Consider the following 13095-nt stretch of genomic DNA (forward strand, 5'->3'; position numbering starts at 1 on the left):
CCATTGTTGAGGTCTAATAAAATAGATTTATATTGTGCAATTTTTCAAACTCACGTTGGTTTCTCATACAGCATCTCTGTATAGTATGTGTATTCACTCTCTGTCCTACACAGCTTGTTGGAGCTCCTGCCCCCCCCCACCCTCCCTATGAGCCCAGTGGCCTTCTGCGAGACAGCGAGACGCAGAGAAACCGAAACCATCCCGAACACACACACCCGCAGCCTGGCTGGGAGTTTGTGTGTGTGCTCACACACCGACTCACAGCCTCGCCGTGTCCCGCCGTCTCAGGGAGGAGAAATCGGCGGAGCTGCAGCTGAGAAAAGATTGAGTGTGTGTGAGGAAGTCCGCAGATTGGTCCATTTGGAACAATCCACAGACTTAACGTAACGGCTCCGCGGACATAACGTAACGGCTCCACGGATTGGTCCATTTGGACCAATGGGTCCATTTGGGTATGGGCACGTCACTGTACCCAGGAAGAAAAAGAGAAATGTCCAACGAGGCGTTCTGGGGCAGCATAGACAGGTCTTCTCTGTGTTAGAGTTTTACTCTCTACAGGGTGTACTTTGAGGGTTTGTGACTCTGCAGGGACCGTTAAATGGGTATCACATATAAATATTTTCGGTATTTAATTGATTGCTCATTTCTACAATACACCCATAATCGTCTGTTATTACACCGATATAACACATTAATAAACCGTTATTGCACCCATCTTACACCATTATTACTCCCTAATTAATAATACGGTTGTAATATTGGTGTAAGATTGGTGTTATAACGGTAAAATATGTAACACTGTTATTACACCCATATAACACCAATATTACATCCAGTTGACACAAGGTCCTGTCAAATGACTGTGTCCCCCAGGAAACAAACCATTCAAGGGTTAAGAGAATTAATCCTCATGATTTTCTTAATCTCTTCTCTAACATCATCACGGTCCCTAAAAATGACATATCAGTGTCTGCTGCAGGAAACACATCCATCGGGTGTAGACAACCAGGGGGCAAAGTGCTCTAACACAAAACCAGGGGGAAAGCACACATAGGTGACCAGATCAGTTTGATAATCTGGGGGCTGAAGGTATAAATACATTCTTGGCACTGCTAGACTAGAAGAAGCAAGCCACATAAATACTCATTATATTACTCATACATTACCTATTTATTATCATGTGGGGTTTGGACACAGGCCAAAATGTAATCCATTCCTTTTGACTGGGACATTGGGATAATCTCTTATCATACCTTCATTTACATGTCACTTGTTAGAGGCTTTTATCCAAAGCGACTTACATACATTAAGTAGAATAATGTGAGAAATCCCCACAGGAAGAATTTGGGGTGAAGTGTCTTGGGACACAACGACGAGTGGGGATTGAACCAGTGCTGCCCTGATCGAACTGAGCCACAGCCTTCCTTAGATAACAAACCTGTCTTATTAAATAATGAATTAATGATTAATTAAAGTTGTTCTTTAAGACTAGACTCAAAACGTTTCTGTTCATGTTTGTTAATAGGTCATGTTATTGCTGTAGTGTCAATCACTTTATGGAGCCTCCTGAACTTTAAGCTAAATGTTTTTTTCATGTATTTGTCTTTCTTTAGAAATGTGTGCTGCACTGTCTGCTGTTACTTGCTATCTCATTGTTTAAAGAGAGACTTCTGTAAAATCTTTATCTTTGAAATACAGAAGAGCTATGAGGTAATTCACTTTGAGGTTTACGTTGATGCCATCTCACGCCTCTCTTTAAGCCTGTTCCTACCCCCTGACTGTATTCACTGCAGCAAGTTAGCTACACCATAAATTAACAATTACAAATGTGTTAAATGTATGAAATGTGTTTGCCAGATGAGGTTAATTATCAAGGTTTTCTTCAAATAGGCTCTGATAAAGCCACTGTGCGCTACCAGCTCAACACCCAACAGCTGATGGACACAGAGAGTAGAGAAGTAACTAAGATGTAGCAGCTAAAGCCACAGATAACAGAGCTAAAAGAGGGAACAGACAGATAGACAGAGTCTCTTGTTCCTAGATTGAATCTCTCAATAAAGTTAAGATAATTTGAATACAAAGATAAGGTGGAGCTGATGTTTCAAGGTGTGGCCATGCTCGCCCTCTCCTATAAATGATGTTAGTTCAGACCGACTTCACACTCTGAGCAAAGAAGAAGAAGAAGAAGCAGCTTTGGAGCATCCATCAGACATCTCTCTCCGACAGACAGGTAAAAGAAACAAGGGAGAAGACACTAGAAAATGTTTGAACTTATCCTATAACCGAGAGCTGGGTTGTTAGTCTGCTTTAGATACAAGCTGATTCTGAAAGAGAGGATATTCTAGGGAAATAAATGTCAGGTTCAGGTTATTTATTTGTACCCGTAGGTAGATTCTGTTTGGAGAGAAAAAGACAAGGGATCCACCCTGACACTAAAAACAAACACAAACAACAGACACATCTCTAATAAAAGGACTAGTAAAAGTACAAGTATACGATGCTCAACCAAATCTCAAAATATTTTAAAAACATTTTAAGAAGGAAAACACTAGTACAAACATGGACATTCAAAATTCACAATTAAATTAATAAAGATAGGCATCTGTGTGACACTCCTATGATTTGTTAATTTGTGCAATAGCTGCTGGGATAAAACTGTTTTTATACCGCTTCGTTCTACTCCTTGGGACAAGTAACCTCCAGCCCGAAGGAAGAAGCTTAAATTCTGAGTCACATGATTAACAATGTGAGTCAGGCAGCAATATGATATTTAAAAACACAATACATCCCATTTTTAAAAAGGTACAGGCTTGCAGCATTCAAGACTTCACAACACAGTAACAATTCATTATTGCAAAACCAAAAAGGCTTTCTTCAATATATATAGATGACATTATGGACAATGTATGTAAAAAATGAGTACTTGTACTTTAAGTATATTTTGATGCCAATAATATTATATTTTTAGTTGAGTAACATTTTGAATACAGGGATTTTAATTGTAACTGAGTATTCCTGAACTGTGGTATTTCTACTTTTACTTTACATTATTGTATACCTCAATGCAACTCCATGACCTCTAATGAATAGTTCAAATCATGCTGATTCCACATCTCATCCCTTTTTCTAATCTTCCTCTTTTACATTTTGAAAGATATGTTCAAATAAGGGTATGATGAGGGGTTGAGGGGTTTGGCCATGTTTTCACCGTCTTCTATATAATATGTTCATTCCCTCCAACTGATCACTGCAGAAGCATCCTCCCTTCAAACACTGAGAAGAACACTTCTACAGAGCATCTGTCAAACAACTTTATCCAGCAAAGCAGGTAAACCATGAATGATATCATGTCAGGGCACAATGGACGGTAGCTGGTGATTATATTTATCTTGTTTAATTATTAATGATCCAAGGATTTTTTAGGATTCATTATTTGTTCTGTGAAGTCAGGAAAAAGTGGAACATCTAAATGTATCAAAATGTTACTAAAGTACATTTCAAATTCAGAATCTTTCATTGAAAGTTGCGATATGGGGGCTGTTGCTACGACGAATCAAAAGCAACAAAAACATATATTAATAAAGTAACCAGTATCCAGTTTCAATATATTTATACATCACATTAAGGTCAATGTATGCAAATAATGAGTACTTTTAATTTTGGTACTTTAAGTATATTTTGATGCCAATAATATTATATTTTTAGTTGAGTAACATTTTGAATACAGGGATTTTAATTGTAACAGAGTATTCCTGAACTGTGGTATTTATACTTTTACTTAAGCACAAGATCTGAGTGCTTCTTCCACCTCTGCAGTTCAAGCTTTAAAACTCAATTGTCACGGGAGTAGCGGCACTGGGCCAAAGGACCACCAAGCGGAGACTTCATCTCAAAAGGGGGAGCACAGAAGTTGTTAAAAATATTTGTTTACATTACTGAGAGCGAAATGTAGTGTAACTCTAAATTAAATGAAACAAAATCAAACGGGGTGGAAACCAGGAGACGGAGACTGACTGATGGCCACCAGCTGACAGTATACGCATGTATGTAAAATCAGCTGATCTGAGGCCTGTTCAGAGAAGGCTGTCACAAATGTCTCAGATGATTCAGCAGAATGTCTCTCTTAAATCTTTGTCAAATAAGGGCATGTGTCACTCAAAGGTTTGGCAATAGCTCCCCGTTTCTCTATAAAAACTAATGTTTCTTCTTACTGTATTCACTGCAGTGGCACCTTCACTCCCAGCACAGAGAAGACAACAGAAGAACTAGAGAGAATCTCACAGACATCTCATTCTCTAACAAAGAAGGTAAAAGATTTTCACTTGGCTGTATTTAGCTTTATTCTTTGCATTTAGTGATTTAGTCAGAGCCAATGTTTTCACCAAAGTGTTTATACTTTAGTTAATATACAATGTTGGCTTATGTTTTAAAGAGAGGTTCATTTAGAGACTGATTCTAACCCACAAAACCAGTCCTAAATTCTCCAAATTGGCCATGCATTTTTAGAACTATTTTCTGCATATGCTAATTAATGCAATTTATGCCAATTGTGCAAATTATCCAACATCTGCAAATTAGCATGAAGCAGTTTTTTTGTGCTGGGGATCCGTACTTAACATTTTTAACATAAAACTAATAATTATGTCCAGGTTCACAATAAGAGTCTATGAGCTGGCAAACAGACTATAAAAAATGATAGTGTTTGTTAAACACACTAATAGAGCTGATCTGTGTGCAGATGGCTGGCCTGTACTGGATGGCAGTGATGCTGACCGTCCTCCTGTCTGCTGGAGACAGTGCGGACGCTATGAACAGGGCGAGTGCTATGAACTTGGACGCTGTGAACAGGGCGAACTCTGTGGACCTGGAAACACTTGCCTCATATGTATCTCAAATCAAGTCAATGTGAGTCGCTTTCTGAATCTTTCGCTGAAAGTCACTGTTATTACTTCTTCGAGACAAAGCAATGGGCTGTGCTATGCAGGATGTTGTTACGATGAATAGAAAGCACTTATAAAGGAAGATGGTAATATCATCATATTATGGTTCCCTGACATGAAGAGGAGTGCAAAGAATGTGTCTGGATCTGTAATTAGTGTATAAACACAGAAACTGCAAACATGCAGGTACCTCGGCTATGAAAATGTGTTTCTAATTAAAAAAATAAAACATCAAGCCGGAGGGCTGATCCAGATAATTTCCTTTTATATATAAAAAAGGTGCCAGGAGTAAGGTACGGCTTTTATCGACGTTAATACGATATGATAAGACTTCATTGTCATGTCAAGTCTGACATTTTTCTTTTTCTTGCAACTTGTTCAAGAGCCTCTAACATACTTGGCCTGGATTTAACTCTGGTGCCAAAGGAGTGCTTCGTGTCTAACTGTATTCAATATGAACTTACTATAAAACACACTGCAAGAGAATACTAAACAAAGCTGTTCTGGTAGTTGGTACTGTATTACATTTTAAACAATACACCCCTTTAGTCTCAGTATGCCTATAGCAACTTAAAAAACTGCTAGAATTGATATATGTGCAACAGTCTTGTATTATTAGCTCGATTTGTATGAAAACTCGACCAGATTACCCAAAGACAAGATTAAGAAAGTCATGAATGAAATTCATTGCATGCATTCATTTATTCATTTAAGGGTGACATAATTGGAAATGAACTTATAATCCACTTTAGAGCCTTTTGCAGGACAGAGCTTAAGAAAGTCTGCATCTCCACAGAGTGACTGGGGCCACCTAGTGGATCATCTAGGTTACTGCTTTAAACATGCATGTATCAAACAGCAGTACATTTTGTGTTATGCTGAAAGATCTATGATACATGATGGGATGTTTTTCCTTTGACAGGTACATACCCGAGGATGGGGGAATGTTCAGTGTGGCTGTAAGCATCCCAGAAGAGGAAATACATCCTGGTAACACACTAGAAACAATCTTGAAATTAAGTGATCCTGCTACAGAAGTGAAGAATAAGTACAGAGAAGACAAGGTGTACGTCGGGAAGAGGGTGGTTGCAGCCAAATTACCAACATCGTCTGATAAACACGTAGAGTTTCTTGTTCTGGAAAAGTTAAAAGACTTGTTCAAAGGAGAGAATAAAAAAGATATGTTGCTTTTCTATGTTTTTGCCTCCCCATGTCCGGGAATTTGTTTAAAGACAGATCATTCCAGAACCATCCTCAATAAGATCAATATTATACGTCAATGGCGTCGTTACGCTGTTGTGTTTTCTCAAGTATTCCAACCAAATAATCCACCAACAATTCCTTATGAGACACGGAGAGAGGCCCTTCAGCTCCTCGGGAATCACAAGGTCAACAATGCTAAAATCGGTCTAGACCACGTGTTCCGTTGCTGGAGACCTGAAGGATGGATGGTGTGCATCAGTTGTGCCAATGGCAATCGAGTTGCACACAAATGTATTGCATATTTAGGAGAGTCTGATCCAAGCAAAAACCAGCCTTCCTCTCAACTCAAACAGCCTCAACAAGGCAAAGGGGGTTCCTCCTCACAAAGGGGAGACAGTGAAGGCTTTATACTCGCGAAGAGAAAGCACGGCAACAAATCAAATATATGGCGTTAACCTTGAGTAAAATAGACCCTTTTTGCCTTAACAAGACTAAGGGCTCTTTCCATTTCTAAGTCTTCAAATAGTAGATTCCTTTCTTTGCATTATCTTGCATTTATGTAGCGCCCACAGGAGATGTAAGTGGAGGAGGCAAGGAAGAGACGTGAGGAGAGAGGAGTCGAGGCAACAGGCAGAACTAAAAGCCTCTTCATCTATGTATTGTGTTGCTATACCGCTGTATTTCTGATCTCTCTAATAAATCATCTTTTCTCTCTTTGAAATGATTGTTTCATGTTTCTTGCTAAAAATAAAGACCAATTCAAACCGAATGTTTGGTTTAGGTACAATTAGGTTCCACTCAATTCAAACTAATGCAATGTCTCCTTTGGGTGGTCTTATTGGAAGCTTCAGTATATGCACGTCTCTTGTTATTCTGATTGTTTATCTTCATGGTTTGTTGCAAGGTGCTTCGGATAAAAGCGTCAGCTAAGTTAAATGTAAAGTGCTAAATATCCAGGTGCTAAGAAAGAAGAGAAAAGAGACAATGGAGCCAGGATGTAGAGGGGACGGATGGAAATGAAATGAGGTATGAAAATGAATCAGCTGCAGAAGAGGAGGAGGAGGAGGTGAGGAGAACCGAGCATGAGCTAAAATATAAAACTCTATATATACACATACACTGCTATAACTCTCAAAATGTAATTTAAAAAATGCATTTACATTTAAGTAGTTCTCAATGCTTTCTATTTGAACAATTCAACTTGGATAAAAGAGTCAAATTCACTGAAACAGAATGATGCTTTTTACTTTCTTATTACTTAACGCTGAGTTAGAAAAGAACCTTTGCTAGTAGTTGTCTCGCTGTATATGAGATTGCAACTTGTTGAAGAGCCTCTAACATATTTGACCTGGGTGTTTAACTCTGTATTTCATTTTAGAATTGACTGGTGCCAAAGGAGTGCTTCAGTCTAACTTTATTAAATATTAACTTCTAAACACACTGAAAGAGAATACTAAACAAAGCTGTTCTGGTAGTTGATACTGTATTACATTTTAAACAATACACCCTTTCGTCTCAGTATGCCTATAGCAACTTAAAACCTGCAGAAATATAGCAACTGCTTTCAGTATTATTTTAGCTCAGTTTTACTCCAAAAAACGTAGATATTGCCAAACTCCGACCAGATTACCCCAAAGACAAAGTTAAGAAATCCATGCATTCATTTATTCGTTTGTTTAAGGGTAACAGAATTGGAAATTTACTTAAAATCCACTTTAGAGCCTTTTGCAGGACAAAGCTTAAGAAAGTCTGCATCTACACAGAGTGACTGGGGCCACCTAGTGGATCATCTAGGTTACTGCTTTAAACATGCATGTATCAAACAGCAGTACATTTTGTGTTGTACTGAAAGATCTATGATACATGATGGGATGTTTTCCCTTTGACTGTTACAGAACCAATGGCATGTTGAGTCTGGCTGTAAGCATCCCATTACTGGAGAACATAAACTCACTCCGGGAACAGGGTACAGGGTGGTTGCAGCCAATGCACAAGTTCAACACCCAGAGTCTCTTGTTGTGGGCGAGTTGATAGCCTTGTTCGACAAACAAGACAAGAAAAAACAAGCTATGTTGCTTTTCTATGTTTTTGGCTCCCCAGGGGTCATTTAGATGCTTCTTATGAGACTTGTGTTTTGTTTTGGTAAAAATGGTTTGTATCGTCAGTTAGCTGAGATTATTCCCGTTAATAGGTTCTTAAATATTAAGAGGCCCTGAGACACAGTGTCGTGAAAAAAATTTAAAAAGCCCCCGCCAAGGGGGGCTTGGGGCTTAACAGTTTTTTAACAGACACACAATAAATGAATGACTGTATCAAATGTAAATGTTGTGCTTATGTAACGGCCTAACAATTTAACAAATGATGGAGGGACGTTTGATATTTGGTTCATGTTGAAAAAGTGTTCAAAACATATACTACCCTATTTCAAAAAGCCAAATAAATGTTTTTAAAATGATATTGTTTATTGTATATCAACCTCAGTCATAGGGTTTAAGTGATTGTACTCAATACTTATGTTAAACTTTACCAAATGATTTCTGCTTTTTCTGATTAAAGCTTTGCTAAGCATGCTCACTGTCTGTGTGTCAATCATCTGGAAACTCATAACAAAACTGTTATTTGATAAACTGAGCTATGTAAGTTGAACATGAACTAATAATACTAATGTATAGCTTATGCTCACATCTGATGGGAGGTATGCTATAACAGTGCTGAAAAAGAAGAAACAGATTTAGGGATGAACTCCAAGAGAAGGATCCTCTCAAGTATTACAGTACCTCCTGCATGTTGCCGTGCCTTCAGCCTCGATGTTCAAACTGTTTCAGAAACCACATGGCTTGTGCCATAACCCTGTACATACAGTGTTAAGACTAACTGTACACTTTCCTGTTGTCTTGTAATGGTGATCTCAGCACTGACTTTATTTAATTGAAAAGCTTCTTCAACAGAGAAACAGTAGTTTGACACAAAGCAGATCTTAAATCAAAAAGATCATGAGATGCAGTTGGGTATAAAAAGAATAGTTACAAAAACCCATGCCATGTGACGCGTATTGTAAAGTAAGTAACAGTAAACACTTTTCTGATATTCACGGAATAAATATATTAATCGATAAAAGCTTAATATTTATAATGCCATGTTTCTGCTGTCATGTTTTGGAACGTACTGAACTTTAAGCTAAATGTTTTGTCATTTATTTTTCTTTCTTCAGAAGTGTCACCGGCACAAGCCACTGTTACTTGGTAGATCATAGTCTCTCATTTGTGAGAACATGCAGAAGTAGACATATAAGGTAAAGATGTCTCTATGTTGACGGATCACCTTTCTCTATAGAAATGTTCCTTCCCTCTGACTGTATTCATTGCAGCAACACCCTGTCACCTTGAACCGCGCTGCGCCCCGCCAACAGAGCCCCTCCAACGGAGCCCCGCCAATGGAGCCCCGCCAACGGAGCCCCGCGCCCCCCCTGAAGATCAAGGTGTTTTTTGAACATGTGCTCTTTTATTAAATAAACCAAACGCTTTCATTTGAAGTTGTGAGTTTAGTGTTTTTGACCCTAAGAAACACTGATGCATTAATCAATAACAATAATCCACAGCTCCTCTCTCTGCTCCAGAGGATTAGAAAATATATATATCCCCCCAACTGTGCGACGTTGGATACAAGTTATGTTGAAAACATTTTCAAATCAATCCGGACCAAGTGAGTCAATTTGATTCTAGTAGTACCAAAAGTTCAGCGTTTCTTGATTCCTTGAAACATATTTATTAATGTGTGACTGCTTGTGTTTGGGATGCACAAACCCTGTCAAACTAAGAGAAAGCTTAAGACTTTTCCTTTTATTAAAGCTTATATTTAGGGCTGGCTCAAGCTTGCCATTTACATCCTCCTGGGTCCTTCATTTTGTTGTATTTTAATGCATTTGATTTTTATTATATATATGTCCACGTTACAATTGTTGTCATTTGGAATGTCCATGTCTACTTTTATGAATGTCACGTATGTTTGATGATGTGTACACGCTGTACCCTGAGACAAATGTTTAACTTTTTATTTTGAGATGTATTTGTTCTGATTTGAATGCAGCTGTACATTTGTCACAAAAGGTATCACAAAAATCAATCAAATCTTCAAAATGAACACTGAAATCTGCTTTAATAGTAATTAATAGTGTTGCGGGATATTGAATATAGTTACATGTTTGCTTATTGTTTGTTATGGATACTTACAGTATACTGTGACTAAAGGTAATTCTGTTTGTCTGTTTTCTTTGACAGCTAGCTAATCACAAACAGCAGTTCAGTACGGCTGTAAACATCCCGGAGGACCAGGAGCAACTGGCTCAGGCTTTTGCTGATATCGATACGGACACAATGAGACAAGTGGTTTCACGTGGTGGTGTGGATGCTAATAATGCTAGCGTCAATCGTCAAAGTCAATGTTTTAATGTTAAAAGTCCATGTAGTAGCTGAAAATCAAACAATTACTTAGCTAACACAGGGCATTGTGTTTATGGGATGGTAGTACTGCCTCACAGTAAGTGAGGGTCGCAGTTTTTATCCCACCATCTGCCACATTCATGCGTGGGGTTTTCTCTGGGTGCTCCATTTTCTTCCAATTCATTTTTAAATACAAATATTATCATGATTATTTTCTGTTATGGCTTTTCTTATGATTAACTGTCACAAATGCTGCTAGAAAATTAGTTTCCTCACACGGCTGTCTTTGTTTCTGCTACAGATCAGGGGCCGTATTCACAAAGGATCTTAGGGCTAAAAGTAGCTCCTAACTGGCGAATTTAGTCGAAACTCCTAAACATAATGGGCGTGTCAGTCTTAAATTTAGGACTCCTAATTTTATTCACTAAGAGCAATTCACAAAGTATTTTAGGCCTAAAAGTAGCACCTAAATTTAGGAGAGCTTAAAAGTCCTCGAGAGGACTCCTAACTCAGTAAGACCTATTCACAAAGAATCTGAAAATGGCTGCGAGACGAAATGTTTCGGAGACAATGGAAGACTATGAATTGATCAAGAGATATAGGCTAAATCGTGAGGGTATCAAACTTGTTGTGGAATTAGTGCGGGATGCAATAACATCCCCGACTAACAGGAATAACCCGATTAGTCCGGAAATAAAATGTTTGGCAACACTACGATATTTAGCAACAGGGAAAATGCAACTTTGCAATGCCGACGATTTAGGAATATCGCAACCATCAGTCAGCCGTGCCATAAACCAAACCATCAACGCGCTCTCTAGACCACATATCATCCAACAGTCTATCCGGTTTCCTTTGGACAATCAACGACTACACAGGATCAAAGCCAACTTCATGGCAATGCAGGTATGCCCGGTGTGGTCGGTGCTACTGACGGGACGCACATAAAAATAATTGCGCCCTCAAAAGATGAGGACGTGTTCGTCAATAGAAAGAAAGTACATTCCATCAACACGCAGATTGTTTTCATTCATCATGATAGGGGGACTTGAACGGCGGTATGGGCTGTTATTGAAAGTGTTTAAGTGCTGGAAATATGCTCATTGGATAATAGTTTGCGGGGTGCTTTTAATTGCCTCCTTGATTTAATGCAATTTACGTATTTGTATTGTTTGCTCTCTCTCTTTAACGTGCATATACAACGTCATTATCGTGGTCTGCACAAACTTGTCATCATGCGTGTATTCTGCTAACTGCACTGTCCATAACTATTTGATAGGAATACATTTCTAGCCGAGGCTATTTCCTTGTTTTTCGGTGATTTAGTGGTCTCGTTTGTGGGATGTTGCGGATGAGTTTCACCGAGACCGCCTGCTCTGAACAACCAATCACCGTACTGACCGCTTCTAAACTCATGCACGAGAATCGACGTCATCCATAGCAACGGCGCGTCACTCTTAGTTCACTCTTAGTGATTTATCCTTAGTATGAGTAGGTCTCAGCGGCTTTGTGAATAACTTTTAAGAAAAAACTCCTACGTAAAATGTTTTAGCGCGAGTTAGGAGCACTCCTAGCGGTAAGATAAAATGCTTTGTGAATACGGCCCCAGGTGAGGTACCAACATTGAGTTGTAGGTCTTTTATTCAAACATCAATTACCGGTAGATCATTGTATTGCGAAGGAAGATATTCCCATTAATATAACTTTGCAAATTGTCTCTACAAACTGTAAAGTTCAAATATGAAATGAACTAATTATTTTAACTGTTAGAGCTCCACTGCTCTTCTCTTGTTTCACCTCACAGCTCAGGTGTAGAAGAGAGTAGCCTCACATGCACTTACTTCTGTATTTCTGCATCTCCATTCTCAATCTGCAAGTCAGAGTGAACACGTTCATTTGGCTTCTTTTCTTCAGACATCTCCATTTCGTCAGAAATCACCCTCCTCAATCTGCAAGTCACAATGAACACTTTGTTTACACAGAAAACAGACAGCTTTTTTTTAAAGGTTTAGAACATTTAAAAAAATAAATTAAAACGGCCCACAGAGGGGAAATGTACATTCTGCATCTGACCCCTTGAATCGGTTCCCAAGCCAAGTCCCTATGGACTAACCCCCTGAGAGAATAGATAAGGAAATGTATAGTCTAAGAAAATACTCAAAAGTTACACACTTGTTTTAAAAAAAAAGACAAATAGGATAAACCGTTCAGAATGCATATGTGCTTTTAATCAAAGTTAATTAACTTTGCCGTTAATAATAATGTTTTTAACATGTAAAGGTCCCATGTCATGGCCATTTCTACTGATCATAATTCCATTGTTGAGGTCTAATAAAATAGATTTATATTGTGCAATTTTTCAAACTCACGTTGGTTTCTCATACAGCATCTCTGTATAGTATGTGTATTCACTCTCTGTCCTACACAGCTTGTTGGAGCTCCTGCCCCCCCCCACCCTCCCTATGAGCCCAGTGGCCTTCTGCGAGACAGCGAGACGCAGAGAAACCGAAACC

The 13095-nt window shown here is 38.6% G+C and overlaps 2 protein-coding genes across 2 annotated transcripts in view; one reads left to right on the top strand and one right to left on the bottom strand.

Annotated features, from left to right (window-relative positions):
- Nucleotides 1-2176: 2176 nt before the first annotated feature.
- Nucleotides 2177-6912, top strand: LOC307013176 (uncharacterized protein). The gene is made up of 5 exons (XM_079640455.1): nucleotides 2177-2230; nucleotides 3254-3328; nucleotides 4226-4307; nucleotides 4739-4905; nucleotides 5863-6912. The coding sequence occupies exons 4-5, from the start codon at nucleotides 4739-4741 to the stop codon at nucleotides 6596-6598; spliced, it is 903 nt and encodes a 300-aa protein (XP_079496581.1). The 5' UTR covers nucleotides 2177-2230; nucleotides 3254-3328; nucleotides 4226-4307; the 3' UTR covers nucleotides 6599-6912.
- A 5598-nt stretch (nucleotides 6913-12510) lies between these two features.
- LOC307045387 (uncharacterized protein) overlaps nucleotides 12511-13095 on the bottom strand; it is a gene marked incomplete at its 3' end in the record, with an annotated part of 10763 nt that continues 10178 nt past the window's right edge. The window contains exon 6 of the mRNA XM_079691025.1: nucleotides 12511-12531. Coding sequence (XP_079547151.1) covers nucleotides 12511-12531 — 21 coding nt within the window. The remainder of the gene's footprint in view (nucleotides 12532-13095) is intronic.

The sequence above is a fragment of the Notothenia rossii genome, assembly GCF_949606895.1.
Source record: "Notothenia rossii genome assembly, chromosome: 1".
Taxonomy (NCBI): domain Eukaryota; kingdom Metazoa; phylum Chordata; class Actinopteri; order Perciformes; family Nototheniidae; genus Notothenia; species Notothenia rossii.